The following is a 22,828-nucleotide window of genomic DNA, read 5'->3' on the forward strand; positions in this document are numbered from 1 at the left end:
GATCTGACCGAGTGTTTATTCAGTACTCTTCCTTATTCTATTCTGGATTATCTATTTCATTCACCTTTGATGCACGTACTGTCACGTCCTGACCTTAGTTCCTTTTTATGTCTTTATTTTAGTTTGGTCAGGGCGTGAGTTGGGGTGGGCATTCTATGTTGTTTTTCTATGTTTTGTTCTGTAGGTAATTTTCTATGTGTTTGGCCTAGTATGGTTCTCAATCAGAGGCAGGTGTCAGTCGTTGTCTCTGATTGGGAGCCATATTTAGGTAGCCTGTTTTTCATTGTGTTTTGTGGGTGATTGTTTCCTGTTATGTGTTTGCACCTTTCGGGAGTGTTTCGATTTTCGTTTGTATCATTCACTTTGTTATTTTGTATTTTTATAGTGTTCAGTTTTAATAAATTAAAATGGACACTTACCACGCTGCACATTGGTCCGATCCTTCTTACTCCTCGTCAGACGAAGAGGAGAATCGTTACACGTACGCACACACTCACACACAATAGGGCGGCACACGTAATTCTTTGATTGTTTTAATGGGCTTTGGGGGGTCCTTCCCTCTCTTTTACAATGGAGAAGAGTTGGGTATTTTCTACCAGCTCAGAGACTGTGACTAGATCTTCGCAGGGCTAGGCCCCTTTTTTCTCCACTTCCTGTCTGAATGACGTGCCCAAAGTAAACTGCCTGTAGCTCAGGCCCTGAAGCCAGGATATGCATATAATTGGTACCATTGGAAAGAAAACACTTTGAAGTTTGCAGAAATGTTAAAATAATGTAGGAGAATATAACACAATAGATATGGTAGGAGAAAATCCAAAGAAAAAACAAACAGATTTATTTGTTTTGTTGAGAGACCATCCTCTTAGAAATGCAAGAGAAAGGTCATATTGAAAATGTGCTCCCTGGATGCAATTCCTATGGCTTCCACAGGGTGTCATCAGTCTATGTTCAAGGTTTCAGGCTTGTAACTTCAAAAAAGAATAAGAAATATCAGTTTTAGTAGAGGGGCACTGTCTTGGAAATTCGTGTTTGCGCGCGCCATGAAGACATTGCGCACCCGCCAAAACCGGTTTCCAATTGAACATACTTCTTTCCAAAATAAATATTATAGTCTGATTACATTTAAGGGTATCTGAGGAGTAAATAGAAATGTTTTTTAACTTGTTAAAACAAAGTTTAGGGGTAGATTTTCGGATTCCTTTCTCTGCAAGTTGAACGAGTGGATTACTCAAATCGATGGCGCCAACTAAACAGACTTTTTGGGATATACAGAAGGATTTTATCTAACAAAATAACACTACATGTTATAGCTGGGACCGTTTGGATGACAAATCAGAGGAAGATTTTCAAAAAGTAAGTGAATATTTAATCGTTGTATGTGACTGTATGAAACCTGTGCCGTTGGACACCTAGCCCCGCTGGCGGGACACCTAGCCCTAAGAGGAATTATAATTAATTGTGAGCACAACCGTCCCACCCTACAGAGACAGACAGACAGCACAACCGTCCCACCCTACAGAGACAGACAGACAGCACGGCCGATCCACCCTACAGAGACAGACAGACAGCACAACTGTCCCACCCTACAGAGACAGACAGACAGCACAACCGTCCCACCCTACAGAGACAGACAGACAGCACAACCGTCCCACCCTACAGAGACAGACAGACAGACAGACAGACAGACAGACAGACCCACCCTACAGAGACAGACAGACAGCACAGACAGACCCACCCTACAGAGACAGACAGCACAGACAGACCCACCCTACAGAGACAGACAGCACAGACAGTCCCACCCTACAGAGACAGACAACACAGACATCACGGCCGTCCCACCCTACAGAGACAGACAGCACAGACAGCACGGCCATCCCACCCTACAGAGACAGACAGCACAGACAGCACGGCCGTCCCACCCTACAGAGACAGACAGCACAGACAGCACGGCCGTCCCACCCTACAGAGACAGACAGCACAGACAGCACGACCGTCCCACCCTACAGAGACAGACAGCACAGACAGCACGGCCGTCCCACCCTACAGAGACAGACAGCACAGACAGCACGACCGTCCCACCCTACAGACACAGACAGACAGACAGACAGACAGGTTCTTATGGCCTTTTTCTTCTCTCTAAGGGAAGTTACTGCTCTAAAACTGACAGTTGAGACCCATAGAACTGTGTCCTTACAAGGCCTATGGAGGGAGGTAGCAGGCAACAGGGGAGCAGGGGAGAAGCAGGGCAGGTGATCGGCAGAAGCACGTGTAACAGAGGTGATTTGTTGAACCACTCTTACATGATGAGTGACATTGCCTGAGACCTTATTTCAACCCTTGCCTTTCTCTCACCTTGAGTACTTTAGTGATCTGTTCGGTCAGGGTGTCCAGCAGGCGAGTCTTCAGAAAGTCCTCTACTTTGGTCACTCTGCTATCCATGTAGTAACTACAGACACAACAAAAACAAACACATGCAGAATGCAGGTGACTTCTGATAAATGCACAGGGCGTCTTTTGTGACATCATGGTTAGGTTGTATACATTATCTTTTTTTCATCTGATGCTAAATGCCCTCACTACATTACTACACTTTGCACATTAAACAGAGTTTGCACTTATCCGAAAGTATATTCAACTCATTCTCACAATTATTTAATATTAACATTTAACATTTACTATGTTGGTAAGCTATGTAGATAGTTATTCCCACAAATAATATATACTTTTTTAATGATTCCTAAGATAATTTATAACGCGCTCCAGCTGAATTCAAAATGTTTTGCATGGTCTGCGTCTCAATCCACCTCATCTGCCAATGGCAGCCTTCAGATGTGGCCAGACTGTGTTTGTCAGACCCTTAGACATCCTGAAAATCAGGCTTCTCACAAAATGTCTGAAGCCTCACAAGCCTCATCTGAAGGTAGCCCTGTACCAGTTTTAAAAAACAAATGGAAGTATGTGGAAGTAGTTTAGTGGAAATAAAAAAGGGTTAAATTTGGTAAATAAATAATATAATAATGTCCTGATCTTTCTTCTATCTCTCAGATAGACAGACACTTTAAAACAAACTTCCTTTTGGTGTATGTTTTGACTATCTATGTTTTTATGAATGAATCTGTTATTCAATGTGTTTCTATGGGCTAATAGCAATAAAGACCAATACAATGTTTATCAAATTGTTTTCTGATATATTTCTTGGATACCTAAACAGCTCCTAAAGTTCTGAATCAAACAGTTAACAGATCCTTGGTATGACCATCTGAAAACAATCCCCCCCCCGGCTTAGACTCTTAAGGATTCATACAAATCCTTATAAACCAATTACTAATCATTAGTCAATTGTTTTTGCAGTACCTGATCTAAAGCGAACTGTACAAGTACAAGTCAAAAGTGTGGATACACCTACTCATTCAAGGTTTTATTCTACATTGTAGAATAATAGTGAAGACATCAAAACTATGAAATAACACATATGGAATCATGTAGTAAAGAAAAAAGTGTTAAACAAATCAACAATTTATATTATATTTGAGATACTTCAAAGTAGCCACCCTTTGCCTTGATGGCAGCTTTGCACACTGTTGGCATTCTCCCAACCAGCTTCATGAGGTAGTCACCTGGAATGCATTTCAATTTTTTTTATTTTTTTATTTTTTTTATTTTTTTTATTTTACCGTTATTTTACCAGGTAAGTTGACTGAGAACACGTTCTCATTTGCAGCAACGACCTGGGGAATAGTTACAGGGGAGAGGAGGGGGATGAATGAGCCAATTGTAAACTGGGGATTATTAGGTGACCATGATGGTTTGAGGGCCAGATTGGGAATTTAGCCAGGACACCGGGGTTAACACCCCTACTCTTACGATAAGTGCCATGGGATCTTTAATGACCTCAGAGAGTCAGGACACCCGTTTAACGTCCCATCCGAAAGACGGCACCCTACACAGGGCAGTGTCCCCAATCACAATTAACAGGTGTGCCTTGTTAAAAGTTGATTTCTATAATTTATTTCCTTCTTAATGCGTTTGAGCCAATCAGTTGTGTTGTGACAAGGTAGGGTTGGTATACAGAATATAGCACTATTTGTCCATAAGTCCATATTATGGCAAGAACAGCTCAAATAAGCAAAGAGAAACGAGTCCATCATTACTTTAAGATATGAAGGTCAGTCAATAAGTAAAATGTCAAGTTTTTCAAATGCAGTCGCAAAAACAATCAGCGCTATGATGAAACTGGCTCTCATGAGGACCGCCACAGGAATGGAAAACCCAGAGTTACCTCTTCTGCAGAGGAAAGTTCAATAGAGTTACCAGCCTCAGAAATTGCAGCCCAAATAAATGCTTCACAGAGTTCAAGTAACAGACATATCTCAACATCAACTGTTCAGAGGAGACCACGTGAATCAGGCCTTCATGGTCAAATTGCTGCAAAGAAACCACTACTAAAGAACACCAAAGGACCCATTAGACCGGTGGAAATCTGTCCTTTGGTCTGATGAGTCCAAATTTGAGATTTTTGGTTCCAACTGCCATGTCTTTGTGAGACGCAGAGTAAGTGAACGGATGATCTCCGCATGTGTTGTTCCCACCGTGAAGCATGGAGGAGGAGGTGTGATGGTGTCGGGGTGCTTTGCTGGTGACACTGTCTGTGATTTATTTCGAATTCAAGGCACACTTAACCAGCATGGCTACCACAGCATTCTGCAGTGATACGCCATCCCATCTGGTTTGCTCTTAGTGGGACTATCATTTGTTTTTCAATAGTAAAATGACCCAAAACACACCTCCAGGCTGTGCAAGGAGAGTGATTGTGGTGCATCAGATGACCTGGCCTCCACAATCACCCGACCTCAACCCAATTGAGATGGTTTCGGATGAGTTGGACCGCAGAGTGAAGGAAAAGCAGCCATTAAGTGCTCAGCATATGTGGGAACTTCTTCAAGACTGTTTGAAAAGCATTCTTCATGAAGCTGGTTGAGAGAATGCAAAGAGTGTGCAAAGCTGTCAGGGTGGCTACTATGAAGAATTTATCTAAAATATATTTTGACTTTTTTGGTTATTACAGTACATGATTCCATGTGTGCTATTTCGTAGTTTTGATGTCTTCACTATTATTCTACAATGTAGAAAATAGTAAAAACAAAGATAAACCCTTGAATGAGTTGGTGTGTCCAAACTTTTGACTGGTACTGTAAATACTTAAAACAATTCCATATAGCTTAGTAGAACCCTCCCCTCCTCCTTAGACAGGGCTTAGAGACTTATGTTAATGATGTACTAAGTACGTGATGTACTAAATAAATCCACAGGCGCTTATTTTCTTGATCCCTTTTTACTGCAGCTTTCTTCTCTCTTGATTGTAGAACCTTTCATACAGTTTTTTCATTTTTTCAACAATCGCGTCTGGTGCTATCCCTAAGATCTGGAAGGCGATGTATGTCCTCCCCCTTCACAAAGAAGGGGATCTTTCTGAACTAGATAACTGACCTAGAACTGACTTATATAACTTTATGACTTAGATCATAGGAATCATTGTGCTGACATATTTATAGATCCAAGGCCTTTGATGCTTTCGACCATCCCGTATTCCTTCAAAGGTTGTCTGAAATGGGCATCGACCAGGCGTGTTGCATGTGGTTTGGGAACTACTGTATCTGTCAAACAGGACACAATGTGTGCTTTCTGATGGTGTCAAGTCAAGTTACTTCAATATTACTAAAGGTGTCCCGCAGGGGTCGATTTTGGGACCTGTCCTTTTTACTACTTATATAAATAATATTGGTCTATCTGCAAAAACCTGCACAGTTCATCTGTATGCAGAGGACACTTTTATGTATGCTAATACCCCTACTGCTGACCAGGCGATGTTGTAGCTGCAATCTGATTGTGCTGCCTTGCAGAAAGCCCTTGTTGATTTAAAATTTGTACTTAAAGCGGGAAAAACTAAATGTATGTTGTTATCTAATTCTTGTATAAATATTTCAGGTGGTTTCCATATTTATGCATTGGACAGTTATCTCATTGTGCAGGTTCCCGCCTATAAATATCTGGGTTTATGGATTGACAAAAGATGTATGTTTGAAAAGCATACGGATGAGCTAGCTAAGAAGCTGAGATGTAAAGTAGGGTTATTTTATAGAAATAGATCATGCATCTCCATTCACAGCAGGAAGCAGGTTGTACAGGCAACTGTCCTGCCATCTCTTGTACAGGCTGCCTACACTTGGCTGCCTGAGCCATGGAGCAAATAAAAATAGGGGTAAACTAATGTTTTTGCACCGGCTCTTTTATTTTACCAGCAGAGGATCATAATCCATTGTGTAATTTGTCAAATTTCGCTTATTTTTTTTAGCTAGTCTGCATTAAAATTATATATGGCCATTTTATAAATAGTAAAATTGCGTGATGTGATTGCATTTTAGAAACCCGCTCCCCCTGTCACCACAAGATGAATGGTTTTGACCACTAACCTTTTATGCAAATTAGAAACTGTGATTTTTCTTTAGGTCAATGGAATGGTCAAAAATGAGCAAACCCTGCACACCCGGGGAACCGGGCCATGCAAAACAAACTGTCCCATTGCTTTACGATTTAGGCTCCATCTTACTGGAGCTTATATTCTTTCTATCTCTATGGTGGATTCACGGACACAGTTTAGATAATACATTAATATATAGTTGTGCAGTTTAGATAATGCATTAATATATAGCTGTGTAGTTTAGATAACACATTAATATATAGTTGTGCAGTTTAGATAATGCATTAATATAAATCTGTGCCGTTTAGATAATCAATTAATATAAATCTGTGTAGTTAAGATAATACACTAATATATAGCTGTGCAGTTTAGATAATGCATTAATATAAATCTGTGCCGTTTAGATAATGCATTAATATAAATCTGTGCAGTTTAGATAATCAATTAATATAAATCTGTGCAGTTTAGATAATCAATTAATATAAATCTGTGCAGTTTAGATAATGCATTAATATATAGGTGTGCAGTATAGATAATACATTAATAAATAGCTGTGCAGTTTAGATAATTCATTAATATATATCTGGGCAGTTTAGATAATGCATTTATATATCTGGGCAGTTTAGATAATGCATTAATATATAGCTGTGCAGTTTAGATAATGCATTAATATATAGCTGTGCAGTTTAGATAATGCATTAATATATAGCTGGGCAGTTTAGATAATGCAATAATATATATCTGTGTAGTTTAGATAATGCTGTCACGTTCCTGACCTGCTTTCCTTTGTTTTTGTATTTGTTTAGTATGGTCAGGGCGTGAGTTGGGGTGGGCATTCTATGTTATGTGTTTCTATGTTTAGGTTCATTGTCTATTAGCCTGATATGGTTCTCAATCAGGGACAGGTGTTTTACGTTTCCTCTGATTGGGAACCATATTAAGGTAGGTTGTTCACACTATTTGTTTGTGGGTGATTGTTCCTGTGTCCATGCCTGTCGCACCACACGGGACTGTTTCGTTTTCGTTCGTTTGGTTAGTCTGTTCCTGTTCGTGCGTTCTTCGTGTTTTATGGTAAGTTCACATGTTCAGGTCTGTCTACGTCGTTTTGTAATTTTCCAAGTGTTTTTTCGTGTTCGTCTTTGCTTTAATAAATATTCATCATGTCTTCACAACACGCTGCATTTTGGTCTGATCCCTACTCCTCCTCTTCAGACAAAGAGGAGGAGAGAGACCGTTACAAATGCATTAATATATAGCTGGTTAGTTTAGATAATGCAATAATATGTATCTGTGTAGTTTAGATAATGCATTAATATATAGCTGGGCAGTTTACATAATACATTAATATATACAGTTGAAGTCAGAAATTTACATACACCTTAGCCAAAGATATTTAAAGTCAGTTTTTCTGACATTTAATCCTAGTAAAAATTCCCTGTCTTAGGTCAGTTAGGATCAACACTTTCTTTTAAGAATGTGAAATGTGAGAATAATAGTACAGAGAATGATTTATTTCAGCTTTTATTTATTTTATCACATTCCCAGTGGGTCAGAAGTTTACATACACTCAATTAGTATTTGGTAGCATTGCCTTTAAATTGTTTCACTTGGGTCAAACATTTCAGGTAGCCTTCCACAAGCTCCCCACAATAAATTGGGTGAATTTTGTCCCATTCCTCCTGACAGAGCCGGTGTAACTGATTCAGGTTTGTAGGCCTCCTTGCTCACACATGCTTTTTCAGTTCTGACCACAAAAAAGGATTGAGGTCAGAGCTTTGTGATGGCCACTCCAATATCTTGACTTTGTTGTCCTTAAGCCATTTTGCCACAACTTTGGAAGTATGCTTGGGGTCATTGTCCATTTGGAAGACCCATTTGCGACCAAGCTTTAACTTCCTGACTGATGTCTTGAGATGTTGCTTCAATATATCCACATAATTTTCCGTCCTAATGATACCATCTATTTTGTGAAGTGCACCAGTCCCTCCTGCAGCAAAGCACCCCCACAACAGGATGCTGCCATCCCCATGCTTCACGGTTGGGATGGTGTTCTTCGGCTTGCAAGGCCCCCCCTTTTTCCTACAAACATAACGATGGTCATTATGGCCAAACAGTTCTATTTTTGTTTCATCAGATCAGAGGACATTTCTCCAAAAAGTACGATCTTTGTCCCCATGTGCAGTTGCAAACCATAGTCTGGCTTTTTTTATGGTGGTTTTGGAGCAGTGGCTTCTTCCCCTTTCAGGTAATGTCGATATAGGACTCGTTTTACTGTGGATATAGATACTTTTGAACCTGTTTCCTCGAGCATTTTCACAAGGTCCTTTGCTGTTGTTCTGTGATTGATTTGCACTTTTCGCACCAAAGTACGTTCATCTCTAGGAGACAGAACCCATCTCCTTCCTGAGCGGTATGACGGCTGCGTGGTCCCATGGTGTTTATACTTGCGTACTATTGTTTGTACAGATGAACGTGGCACAATCAGGCGCTTGGAAATTGCTCTCAAGGTAGAACCAGACTTGTGAAGGTCTACAATTATTTTTCTTAGGTCTTGGCTGAATTATTTTGATATTCCCATGATGTCAAGCAAAGAGCCACTGAGTTTGAAGGTAGGCCTTAAAATACATCCACAGGTATACCTCAAATTGACTCAAATTATGTCAATTAGCCTATCAGTAGCTTCTAAGGCCATGACATCATTTTCTGGAATTTTCCAAGCTGTTTAAAGGCACAGTCAACTTTGTGTATGTAAACTTCTGACCCACTGGAATTGTGATACAGTGAAATAATCTGTCTGTAAACAATTGTTGGAAAAATTACCTGTGACATGCAGTAAGTAGATGTCCTAACCGACTTGCCAAAACTATAGTTTGTTAACAAGAAATTTGTGGAGTGGTTGATAAACAAGTTTTAATGACTCCAACCTAAGTGTATGTAAACTTCCAACTTCAACTGTATCTGTGCAGTTTGAAATGCCCATTTTAATGGGCACCGTCCACAGCGAAAGGGCATCACAACGCCCCCTTGTGGTTGAAGGCTCCATTGCGAGATGTTCGCCACATACTTAGAATTTTTCTAAACTGTGCGTCTTTTTCCATCTGGCGAGTCCGTTGAAGAAAAGGAAGTTACCAAACCACAGAAGAATATAAGAATATGTGGTTTTCAACAATGGATTTATAAGATAGCTAGCAACTTGTAAACAATTATCCATTCGTATAACTGAGTATTATTTTAATAACATATTAAAAATAATACACATTGGCTGTTAAGCCAATAATACTTCATGATAGTTAGCTCCCGTTTTAGTTTATTGTGATGCTAATGACGTTTGTTTTGATGATCATTATTAGGTCGCCAGCTACGGTATAGCCTAGCTTTTTGCTAGCTGCTATGTAAGATAGCTGACTTGCTAGAAAGTTATAGAAACAAGTTGAGAAAAATGTAACTGAACAAAACATGTTTTATCAACTGAAACAATATATTTCTCCTGTCTTGAATGAAAATTACATATTTTGCAATCTCCCAAAAATAAATGTGATCTGTGACGAAAGACTAGGAACCTAAAGGAGAAATTCCACTCTGGGAACGGAATGACTTGATGTGAGCCAATCTGGCGTCCCAACGGTCTGCATTCCATTGACCTCTTTAACGCATCTATGAGGATGAAGACAGAACACAACTACACTATGAGGATGAAGACAGAACACAACTACACTATGAGGATGAAGACAGTACACAACTACACTATGAGGATGAAGACAAAACACAACTACACTATGAGGATGAAGACAGAACACAACTACACTATGAGGATGAAGACAGAACACAACTACACAACTACACTATGAGGATGAAGTCAGAACACTACACTATGAGGATGAAGACAGAACACAACTACACTATGAGGATGAAGACAGAACACAACTACACTATGAGGATGAAGACAGTACACAACTACACTATGAGGATGAAGTCAGAACACAACTACACTATGAGGATGAAGTCAGAACACAACTACACTATGAGGATGAAGTCAGAACACAACTACACTATGAGGATGAAGTCAGAACACAACTACACTATGAGGATGAAGTCAGAACACTACACTATGAGGATGAAGACAGAACACAACTACACTATGAGGATGAAGACAGAACACAACTACACTATGAGGATGAAGACAGTACACAACTACACTATGAGGATGAAGTCAGAACACAACTACACTATGAGGATGAAGTCAGAACACAACTACACTATGAGGATGAAGTCAGAACACAACTACACTATGAGGATGAAGTCAGAACACAACTACACTATGAGGATGAAGACAGAACACAACTACATTATGAGGATGAAGTCAGAACAGTACTGGAGGTAAAGGAGAAAGAGAATATTGAACATGTACTGTAGAGTGGCCTAGGTTAGCATACATTTGGGAAGGTAGGTCTGTATAGGTAGGTGTGTGTGTGTGTGTGTGTGTGTGTGTGTGTGTGTGTGTGTGTGTGTGTGTGTGTGTGTGTGTGTGTGTGTGTGTGTGTGTGTGTGTGTGTGTGTGTGTGTGTGTGTGTGTGTGTGTGTGTGTGTGTGAGCCGTGGATGATTAGTGTTATATCTCTAACCCTCTAACCTGAGCTCCCCCACAGAGCCAGATAGTTCACCACGCCAGTTATCTTCCTCTATCTGGTCACAGATACGATTTAGCATGTGTAACACGTGTTTTGTGTTCTTTACATGTAGCATGCTGTTACATGCTAAATTACTCCAATGTGTAAACTGTATCAAATATGCATCATCTAATAGGAGGCACTGCTGTTGTGGATGGATTGGTGCAACTTTCTCTCTTTAGAGAAACACAAGACAAAATCCCTTCAGCATCTAAAACAAGTCGTCAAGTCTTAGCCATCAAGCCTATTGCACTGTTGTACAGAGTGGCATGTTTTCAGGGCTTGTATTGGTTAAAGTTGGTTTACAGAGGTCAGTCTGTCAAGCAGCCTGTCTGGCAGGAACAAATTAAGTCTTTAGCTCAGTGACAGAAACCTAGTCCTGTGGTGTAAAGAGGATAATTGGCTGTGTGTGTGTGTGTGTGTGTGTGTGTGTGTGTGTGTGTGTGTGTGTGTGTGTGTGTGTGTGTGTGTGTGTGTGTGTGTGTGTGTGTGTGTGTGTGTGTGTGTGTGTGTGTGTGTGTGTGTGTGTGTGTGTGTAAGCATATGGTTTGCCTTTACCAGTGTGGGTGGTGTTGTACTAAACCTTCCCCTTCCCTTAACTAGCCTGACCTTGGCCTTAACGAAGCCCTGCTCTGGCAGTGTGGTGTGTGTGCGTGATAATGAAAGAAATATGTGAGTACCTTGCACGAAACAGCGGTATTCCCTTATTTTGAAACTACTGCAGAGACTATTTGACTTAATTCTGACAGCAATGCCATTTCTTTAGCTCTCTCAGAATGTCAACGACAGCCTCCCTGTATAACAGTTCAATACAAACCACAACACTCAGCCACTTCAAGAACGAGAGAGAGAGAGAGAGAGAGAGAGAGAGAGAGAGTGAGAGAGAGTGAGAGAGAGTGAGAGTGAGTGAGAGTGAGTGAGAGTGAGTGAGAGTGAGTGAGAGAGAGTGAGAGTGAGTGAGTGAGTGAGTGAGTGAGTGAGTGAGTGAGTGAGTGAGTGAGTGAGTGAGTGAGTGAGTGAGACCAATCCAAAACCATGGGAGATTGGTTTGCTCAACTCCTCTGTCCTCCATCCTCTCTTCACTTTCAAAGATAACCAAGGAGAGAAGGGGAGGAGGGGCAATGTGGAAACAAATGTGCTTGTATTTAATGAGACTCTCCTTCTTTCACTTGTGAGTCATCATGCAAATGATGTTTAAAGGGGTGGAATCCCAAATGAAATGTGTAATGTAGTAAAAAAAATACATTATTAGCTAGTTATGCTGTGGGAGATCTCAAAACATAGCTTGACTGGAATCCTTTTTTATTCAGTTCTAAATTCTTTAAGACGTTTTAATGACAAGTTTTGTATTATTATTATTATTATTATTAATGTTATTATTATTATTATTATTATTATTATTATTATTATTATTATTATTATATTTATTGTTGTTGTTGTTGTTAGTATTATTAATATTATTATTGTATAATATTGTTATTGTTGTTGTTATTATTGTTGATATTATTATTATTTTTGTTATTATTATTATTTGTATTGTTGTTGTTCTTGTTATTATTATTGTTATTATTATTGTTGTTGTTGTTATTAAATAGGGAATGTGTGTTTGAAGCTAAGTGATATAGGTATGCAGATATAGGATAGAAAAAGGGGTCAAATACCTACTGTTGCCATGTTACAGCGTCCACAACAGAACCAGCTTTCTTCATGAACCTGTTAATGAAAACACAAGAGAGATCAGCTAATTCAGTTTTAAACACCACTGAAATACCAGCACAACATTTTGGAATGACACACAAAAATAAAAAGCATTTTTATAAAGCGAGGACTTTTGATTAGCCTCATATATATGTGCCTCCTGACCAGGTTGTCAGTGTGTGTGTGTGTGTGTGTGTGTGTGTGTGTGTGTGTGTGTGTGTGTGTGTGTGTGTGTGTGTGTGTGTGTGTGTGTTTCTAACTGTTTGAGCCAAGGAGTCACAACATAAACAAGACATGTGGACCGGTTAGTCTCAACCTGAAACTCTCCTTATTTGGGTCTGAGAGTCTTTCCTGCATGTCTAGATCCTTCTATCTAAACAGCATGTCAGAAAGGCACAACTCTCACCAGTTAAAGATATTTAGTCTTGGTTACATCTTTTATCTGACACTGATGTTATCTCCGTTCACTTAGCCTCTGTTTCTAAACAAACATGTGTGGCAGACATACACACACACACACAGACACACACACACCTGACCATGAGACAGAGACAGACTGGAGGAAAACCCGGGGGAAAGGAGGAGGGAGAGGAGGAGGAGAAGGGAGAGGAGGAGGAGGGAGAGGAGGCGGTAGAGGAGGAGGAGGGAGAGGAGGCGGTAGAGGAGGAGGAGGGAGAGGAGTCGGTAGAGGAGGAGGAGGGAGAGGAGGCGGTAGAGGAGGAGGAGGGAGAGGAGGCGGTAGAGGAGGAGGAGGGAGAGGAGTCGGTAGAGGAGGAGGAGGGAGAGGAGGCGGTAGAGGAGGAGGAGGGAGAGGAGTCGGTAGAGGAGGAGGAGGGAGAGGAGGCGGTAGAGGAGGAGGAGGGAGAGGAGTCGGTAGAGGAGGAGGAGGGAGAGGAGGCGGTAGAGGAGGACCTACCTGGACCTCCTGCAAAAACGAAAAAATTTTAGTCAAAAGACATTCAGGAATTCAGCAAACAAATTGTTTAATTTAGGAAATCTGTTCCCAAGTATTCCCACAAATTAAAACACTGAGGTGTTCGTGTCTGAATGTAATCAAGGTATGAAATGATTGTTATTTTGATATACAGTCTATTTGTGGGTTGAGTTGATGAGTTTGATTTTCAAGAAGTCTTGGAAAACCGTTTCACACAGGATGTTTTGTCCTACAGTATCTTTCTACTGATTCACAAATGTGTGAAATGGTCTTCCAAGACTTTCTCTAAATGAAACCATCATCTCAGCTGTTACATGCTATAGTGAGAGTATTGCTACATGCTATAGTGAGAGTATTGCTAACATTACTGTTATATACTCTATGTTGATGTGTTTCTACAGAAAAGATTTAGCCAAAAGATTTACATCAAACAGATCTATTTTAGCTGCCCTGATTGCATAATCATCCTACAGCTTTGCTCTAGAACAATGGTTCCCAAACTGTGGGGCGTGCAGGGTTGGCAGGAAGGGCAGGGGGGTCACAACAACCCCCCTGCCAACATCTGCACGCCCCACAGTTTGGGAACCATTGTTCTAGAGCATAATGTTTTGGCTCAATCTTTCTGAAAATCAAACTCATCAACTAAACCCCAAAATAGACTATATTTCAAAATAACAATAATTTCCTACCTTGGTTACATTCAGACATGATCACCTCCTTTTTTAATTTGTGGAAAGACTTGGGAACAGTTTTCCTAAATGAAACAATTGTTTTGCTGAATTCCTGAATTTCTTTGGACTAAAAACGGTTTTGACCCTCGTTGCTGTTGCTGACCCCTGCTATATACTTTGATTTTGTCATTTTTATGAACTCAGTCCGGCTTTAAAATTACTCTTGAAAGTTGTAATAGTAGAATGCACAAGGTGCAATGTAGAAATTGGGTGGTGCATCATCAGTTCTCCTTAGTCATTACAAACCTTAGAGAGATATTTATAACATGCCAGAAATGTTCAGTTTAACTAGACCACGTCAGCTAACATTTTTTTTCCGTTTTTTTCCCCCATAGATGTTGTAATTTTGTCGTCACATGAATACACATTAGACATGGCAAAATATATAGAATTGCAAGAACATTAAAAAAAGCAAAATTTTCTTTGCACCCAACGATACAATTTGAAGAATAGCAGGAAATGAGCTTTAAACCTGCAACATTCTCTCCACCAACAAGAGGGGTGCGTGCGCGCAGGGGGGGGGGGGGGGCAGAGGGAAAAAGTTTGGGAACCCCTGCTCTAGAATACTGGTCTAACAAATCCAATCTTTGCGCAGTGGAAAAAATCCACCATGTAATATATAACAAATCCCCTGTTTATAGCAAGTCCCAGTAGTGGATCTAAGAGAGGTCTAGACAAAGATCCTCTGGTCTGAGAGAGAGAGGAGAGAAGAGAGGAGAGAGAGGAGAGGACAGGTGGGAAATCACTCGGCCACCTTATCAATCCACTGACACTCTATTCAGCTGACAGACTATTTAACTAGACCAGGACCTGGGACCACCAGACTGGAGACCTTTACATTAACACTGGGCCTGTGTGTGTACTGTTTAAACCGTATTTCCAAAATATGTTTCTATACTATAGTTTAGGACGTTGTTGACTATATTGACAATCCATAATGCATCTCTAATGGAAACGGCGTCAGTGAGGCGACTCACCCGTCGAGCAGCAGAATGGCGTTCTTGCGTGGTGGCCCAGCGTTAGGGCCGTAGAGGTGTGCTTGGCTGTAGTAGCGTACAGACTGCAGTAGTGTCCTCAGCAGGGTGTAGTCCTTGGCTAGCTGGGTACTGTTCACTGTCTGACCCACCATGCTTCGGTAGCCATTAGGCTCTGGAGAGAGATGGAGAGAGATGGAGAGAGATGGAGATGGACCTAACCTAATGCCTAACCCTAACCTAATGCCTAACCCTAACCTAATGCCTTAACCCTAACCTAATGCCTAACCCTAACCTAATGCCTAACCCTAACCTAATGCCTAACCCTAACTTAATGCCTTAACCCTAACCTAATGCCTAACCCTAACCTAATGCCTAACCCTAACCTAATGCCTTAACCCTAACCTAATGCCTAACTCTAACCTAATGCCTAACCCTAACCTAATGCCTTAACCCTAACCTAATGCCTAACTCTAACCTAATGCCTAACCCTAACCTAATGCCTAACCCTAACCTAATGCCTAACTCTAACCTAATGCCTAACCCTAACCTAATGCCTTAACTCTAACCTAATGCCTTAACTCTAACCAAATGCCTAACCCTAACCTAATGCCTAACCCTAACCTTAACCACACTGCTAACCTAATGCCTAACCCTAACCTAATGCCTAACCCTAACCTAATGCCTAACCCTAACCACACTGCTAACATAATGCCTAACCCTAACCTAATGCCTAACCCTAACCTTAACCACACTGCTAACCCTAATGCCTAACCCTAACCTAATGCCTGACCCTAACCTTAACCACACTGCTAACCCTAATGCCTAACCCTAACCTAATGCCTAACCCTAACCTTAACCACACTGCTAACCCTAATGCCTAACCCTAACCTAATGCCTAACCCTAACCTAATGCCTAACCCTAACCTTAACCACACTGCTATACCTAATGCCTAACCCTAACCTTAACCACACTGCTATACCTAATGCCTAACCCTAACCTTAACCACACTGCTATCCCTAATGCCTAACCCTAACCTTAACCACACTGCTATACCTAATGCCTAACCCTAACCTTAACCACACTGCTATACCTAATGCCTAACCCTAACCTTAAATTAAGACCAAAACGCTACTTTTTTATAATATAGCCAATGTTGAGGTTGCAGCTGGTCTATCTAAGGGGAAATCGCTCAGTTCTACCTCCAGAACTAAACTCATGATAGTATTACAGCGAGACACAGCGTGTCATTCTAACGCTGTCCAACACAAGAGTGTTGGAGAGAAATAAAGATCACACCAGCTAAGGCCAATCCCACATTGCCCTCTATAGCTTTTACCTTCTGGCGAGAGTGCTTGTATCTGTCATTTTGGCAAGGGTCGACTGCACCACATAGAAAGGCATCAGCTGTTTACTTCTCCTTTTTAAAACCACTCCATCCTTCATCATGCTTAAATATTCATCTCTCTCTCTCTCTCTCTCTCTCTCTCTCTCTCTCTCTCTCTCTCTCTCTCTCTTCACTCTCTCTTCACTCTCTCTTCACTCTCTCTTCACTCTCTCTTTACTCTCTCTTCACTCTCTCTTCACTCTCTCTTCACTCTCTCTTCACTCTCTCTTCACTCTCTCTTCACTCTCTCTTCACTCTCTCTTCACTCTCTCTTCACTCTTTGAAAGGCTTCCTTTCAATCATGACTCAGAGTCAAAACTTACACATGTGCATGCCCTCTCAAGGCTTTGGCCAGCACCAGTACTTATTTTGTTTTGTTATCATGAAAGTGAAACCTGTACTGACATCCAGAAGGTGAGGTCAGTACAGGTGCAGCAAAGCTGGGACCGAGAGATTGAGAAACAGCTTCTATCTCAAGGCCATCAGACTGCTAAACAGCAGTCACTAACTCAGAGAGGCTGCTGCCCACATTGAGACCCAAATCACTGGACATTTTAATAAATGGATCACTAGTCACTTTAAACAATGTCACTTTAAACAATGCCACTTTAAATAATGCCACTTTAATAATGTTTACATATCTTACATTACTCATATCAGATGTATATATTGTATTTTATACCATCTACTGCCCCTTGCCTATGCCGCTCGGCCATCGCTCATCCATATACTTATATGTACATATTCTCATCCACCCTTTTAGATTTGTGTGTATTAGGTAGTTGTTGGGGGATTGTTAGATTGGTTGTTAGATTTGTGTGTATTAGGTAGTTGTTGGGGGATTGTTAGATTAGTTGTTAGATTTGTGTGTATTAGGTAGTTGTTGGGAATTGTTAGATTATTTGTTAGATATTACTGCACTGTCGGAACTAGAAGCACAAACATTTCGCTACACTCGCATTAACATCTGCTAACCATGTGCATGTGACCAATAACATTTCATTTTATTTGATGTGGCTGGAAATACACATTTCTGTGTACAATGGATAAATAAATCTATGTTTTTGTGTGAAAACTCGTTATGAATTATGTTGAATAAATGTGTTATATAGGTTGTTTTGAATGATACCACAACTTTCAGAAAGGTGTTTGGAATGGTTTCAGAGAGGTGTTTGAAATGGTTTCAGAAAAGTGTTTGAAATGGTTTCAGAAAGTTGTTTGAAATGGTTTCAGAAAGGTGTTTGGAATGGTTTCAGAAAGGTGTTTGAAATGGTTTCAGAAAGGTGTTTGAAATGGTTTCAGAAAGGTGTTTGAAATGGTTTCAGAAAGGTGTTTGAAATGGTTTCAGAAAGGTGTTTGAAATGGTTTCAGAAAGGTGTTTGAAATGGTTTCAGAAAGGTGTTTGGAATGGTTTCAGAAAGGTGTTTGAAATGGTTTCAGAAAGGTGTTTGGAATGGTTTCAGAAAGGTGTTTGAAATGGTTTCAGAAAGGTGTTTGAAATGGTTTCAGAAAGGTGTTTGAAATGGTTTCAGAAAGGTGTTTGGAATGGTTTCAGAAAGGTGTTTGAAATGGTTTCAGAAAGGTGTTTGAAATGGTTTCAGAAAGGTGTTTGAAATGGTTTCAGAAAGGTGTTTGAAATGGTTTCAGAAAGGTGTTTGAAATGGTTTCAGATAGGTGTTTGAAATGGTTTCAGAAAGGTGTTTGAAATGGTTTCAGAAAGGTGTTTGAAATGGTTTCAGAAAGGTGTTTGGAATGGTTTCAGAAAGGTGTTTGAAATGATTTCAGAAAGGTGTTTGGAATGGTTTCAGAAAGGTGTTTGAAATGGTTTCAGAAAGGTGTTTGAAATGGTTTCAGAAAGGTGTTTGAAATGGTTTCAGAAAGGTGTTTGAAATGGTTTCAGAAAGGTGTTTGGAATGGTTTCAGAAAGGTGTTTGAAATGGTTTCAGAAAGGTGTTTGGAATGGTTTCAGAAAGGTGTTTGAAATGGTTTCAGAAAGGTGTTTGAAATGGTTTCAGAAAGGTGTTTGAAATGGTTTCAGAAAGGTGTTTGGAATGGTTTCAGAAAGGTGTTTGGAATGGTTTCAGAAAGGTGTTTGGAATGGTTTCAGAAAGGTGTTTGAAATGGTTTCAGAAAGGTGTTTGAAATGGTTTCAGAAAGGTGTTTGAAATGGTTTCAGAAAGGTGTTTGAAATGATTTCAGAAAGTTGTTTGAAATGGTTTCAGAAAGGTGTTTGAAATGGTTTCAGAAAGGTGTTTGAAATGGTTTCAGAAAGGTGTTTGGAATGGTTTCAGAAAGTTGTTTGAAATGGTTTCAGAAAGGTGTTTGAAATGGTTTCAGAAAGGTGTTTGGAATGGTTTCAGAAAGGTGTTTGGAATGGTTTCAGAAAGGTGTTTGAAATGGTTTCAGAAAGGTGTTTGGAATGGTTTCAGAAAGGTGTTTGAAATGGTTTCAGAAAGGTGTTTGGAATGGTTTCAGAAAGGTGTTTGAAATGGTTTCAGAAAGGTGTTTGGAATGGTTTCAGAAAGGTGTTTGAAATGGTTTCAGAAAGGTGTTTGAAATGGTTTCAGAAAGGTGTTTGAAATGGTTTCAGAAAGGTGTTTGAAATGGTTTCAGAAAGGTGTTTGAAATGGTTTCAGAAAGGTGTTTGAAATGGTTTCAGAAAGGTGTTTGAAATGGTTTCAGAAAGGTGTTTGAAATGGTTTCAGAAAGGTGTTTGAAATGGTTTCAGAAAGGTGTTTGAAATGGTTTCAGAAAGGTGTTTGAAATGGTTTCAGAAAGGTGTTTGGAATGGTTTCAGAAAGGTGTTTGAAATGGTTTCAGAAAGGTGTTTGAAATGGTTTCAGAAAGGTGTTTGAAATGGTTTCAGAAAGGTGTTTGGAATGGTTTCAGAAAGGTGTTTGGATGCGTATACCCCTTCAGGTACAGTGTTGTCCAATGCTTTACAATTCTGCTGTATTAAATAGCATACATTGTACAATATATTAAATGCAGTATATAGTGTCGTGTAGTAGATACTGACCGTTGCCCAGTTCCCAGGAGATGTTGTATTTCTTCCCGGCGCTGTATTTGAGGAGGCTGAGTGCTGAGGAGGAGTTCCAGGAGGAGTCAGGGTTTCTCTGCAGGGCGTTGAACCCCAGGACCAGATGCAGACCAGCACACTCGGCAAAGTTGTACAGTTTGTCTAAAGACCTGGCTGGGAGCAAACCAGACGCAGTTGTAACTGTGTTTCTTTTCTAAACAGTCAAGGTAACATTCAGTCATACTGTGCCCGGGCTAACTATACTACAAATAATGATGTAGAAACATTGAAAACACATTTGGGACATTTATATTCCAGTATAATAAGTATGTCTGAGGCCTGTCTAAAACAACTGTGCCCTTTCTAAAAAATCTGCGCTTAACCCCTACTATTATAGGATAGTAACCAACGTGGTGGGAACTTCACATTAGACGGCTAGATAGATTTTGGACTATGGAAATACATGTAGCTACAAACCTATCACAAATGTAATTATTCATCAAAACTAAGTGACCCGTCCAGAAAAACTCCTGTTCCTAGTTTTAACCTTTAACCCTGTCAATCTAAGCCTCACTCATTGTCTCAAATCAATCAAATCAAATTGTATTCGTCACAAGCTTCGTAAACCACAGGTGTAGACTAAAAGTGAAATGCTTACTTACAATGCAGAGAGAAAATATAAAAAATATTTTGAAATAATAACACAATGGGTAATGATAACATACCTACAGTACATGTCAACAGTTTGGACACACCTACTCATTCAAGGGTTTTTCTTACTTTAAACTATTCTCTACATTGTAGAATAATAGTGAAGACATTAAAACTATGAAATAACACACATGGAATCATGTAGTAACCAAAAAAGTGTTAAACAAATCAAAAACAAGTTTCTATGTGAGATGTTTCATAGCCACCTTTGCCTTGATGACAGCTTTGCACACTCTTTGGTGCTACAGTACTACACTACTATGGTACTCCATACGACAGTACTTAGTTTCTATTATACTACAGTACTATAGTACTGTGTTACTATGGTGCTACAATACTACATTACTATGGTACTCCATACGACAGTACTTAGTTTCTATTATACTACAGTACTATAGTACTGTGTTACTATGGTGCTACAATACTACATTAGTATGGTGCTACAATACTACAGTACTATGGTACTAAACCACTACAATACTACAGTCCTACAATACCACCGTACTATGATACTACAGTACTAAGTTACTATGGTACTACAGTGCTATGTTACTATTTTACAACAGTACAAGAGTACTATGCTACTAAGCTACTACAATACTATAGCCCTGTGTTACTATGGTACTACAGTACTATGTGACTGAGGTACTACAATATGACAGTACTATGTTACTGTGGTACTACAATGCCACAGTACTGTGTTACTACAGTACTACAGTACTGTGTTACTATGGTAATACAATACCAGTACTACAGTACTACAGTGCTATGGTACTGTTTTAACTACAGTAAAAGGGTACTACAATACTAAAGTCCTACAGTAATATGTCACTACAGTACTATGGTACTACAAAACATACTGTACTATGGTACTACAATACCACAGTACTACAGTACTATGGTACTACAGTACTATGGTACTACAAAACCACAGTACTATGGTACTATGTTACCACAGTACTATGGTACAAAATACTGCAGTACTATGTTACTACTGTACCATAGTACTGCAATACTACAGTACACCGGTACTATATCACTACAGTACTATGGTGTCACAATACTACAGTACTATGGCACTATGTTACCACATTACTAGTGTACTACATTACTATTGTACTACAATACTACAGCACTACTGTACTGTGTTACTACAGTACTAAGGTACTATAATACCACAGTACTATGGAACTATGTTACTAAAGTACTATAGTACTGCAATACAACAGCACTATGATTCAAATCTACTACAGTACTATAGCACCACAGTACTACAGTACTACGGTACCGGTACTACAATACTACAGTACTACGGTACTATGTTACTGTGGTTATATGGTACTACGGTGCAATGGGACTATGTTACTACAATACTACAGTACACCAGTACCACCATTATGTTACTACAGTACTATGGCATCACAACACTACAGTGCAATGGGACTATGTTACTACAATACCACAGTACTAAGTTACTACGCTACTATGTTACTACAATACTGCAGTACTATGGTACTACAATACTACAGCACTGTGGTACCACATTGCTACAGTACAATGGGGCTATGTTACTACAATGCTACAGCACTATGGTACCACAATACTACACTACCACGGTACTACAATACTTCAGTACTATGTTACCACAATACTACAATACAATGGGACTATGTTGCCATAATGCTACAGTACTATGTTACTACAATGCAACAGCACTATGGTACCACAATACTACAGTACCACGGTACTACAATACTACAGTACTGGGGTACTACAATACTTCAGTACTATGTTACCACAATACTACAATGCAATGGGACTATGTTGCCATAATACTACAGTACTATGGTGCGTACAATACTACAATACTATGGTACTACAATACTACAGTGCTATGTTGCTACAATACTACAATACTATGTTACTGCAATACTACATTACTATGGTACTAGAATGCCACAGTACTATGTTGATACAATACCACAGTACTATGTTACTACAATACTACAGCATGATGGTACCACAATACTACCGTGCTATGGTACTGCACTACTATGGCACTACACTACTACACTGCTATGGTACTACAATGCTACAGTACTATGGCACAACAATGCCACAATACTATTTTACTACAATACTGCGGTACTATGTTACCACGATGCTACAGTACTATGTTACTACATTACTACAGTACCATGTTACTACAATACTACAGTACTATGAAAC

At 39.8% G+C, this 22,828-nt stretch overlaps 1 protein-coding gene across 1 annotated transcript in view; it reads right to left on the reverse strand.

The window, feature by feature from the left end:
• The window catches only part of hpse2 (heparanase 2), a 67,267-nt gene extending 49,175 nt beyond the window's left edge, over positions 1-18,092 (reverse strand). The window contains exons 1-3 of the mRNA XM_055889902.1: positions 15,485-18,092; positions 12,810-12,857; positions 2,353-2,446 (exon numbers count right to left, since the gene is read on the reverse strand). Of these exons, the coding sequence (XP_055745877.1) occupies positions 2,353-2,446; positions 12,810-12,857; positions 15,485-15,636 (294 nt within the window). The 5' untranslated portion in view covers positions 15,637-18,092. The remainder of the gene's footprint in view (positions 1-2,352; positions 2,447-12,809; positions 12,858-15,484) is intronic.
• Positions 18,093-22,828: the final 4,736 nt, after the last annotated feature.

The sequence above is a fragment of the Salvelinus fontinalis genome, chromosome 30 (genome assembly GCF_029448725.1).
Source record: "Salvelinus fontinalis isolate EN_2023a chromosome 30, ASM2944872v1, whole genome shotgun sequence".
NCBI classification, from domain to species: domain Eukaryota; kingdom Metazoa; phylum Chordata; class Actinopteri; order Salmoniformes; family Salmonidae; genus Salvelinus; species Salvelinus fontinalis.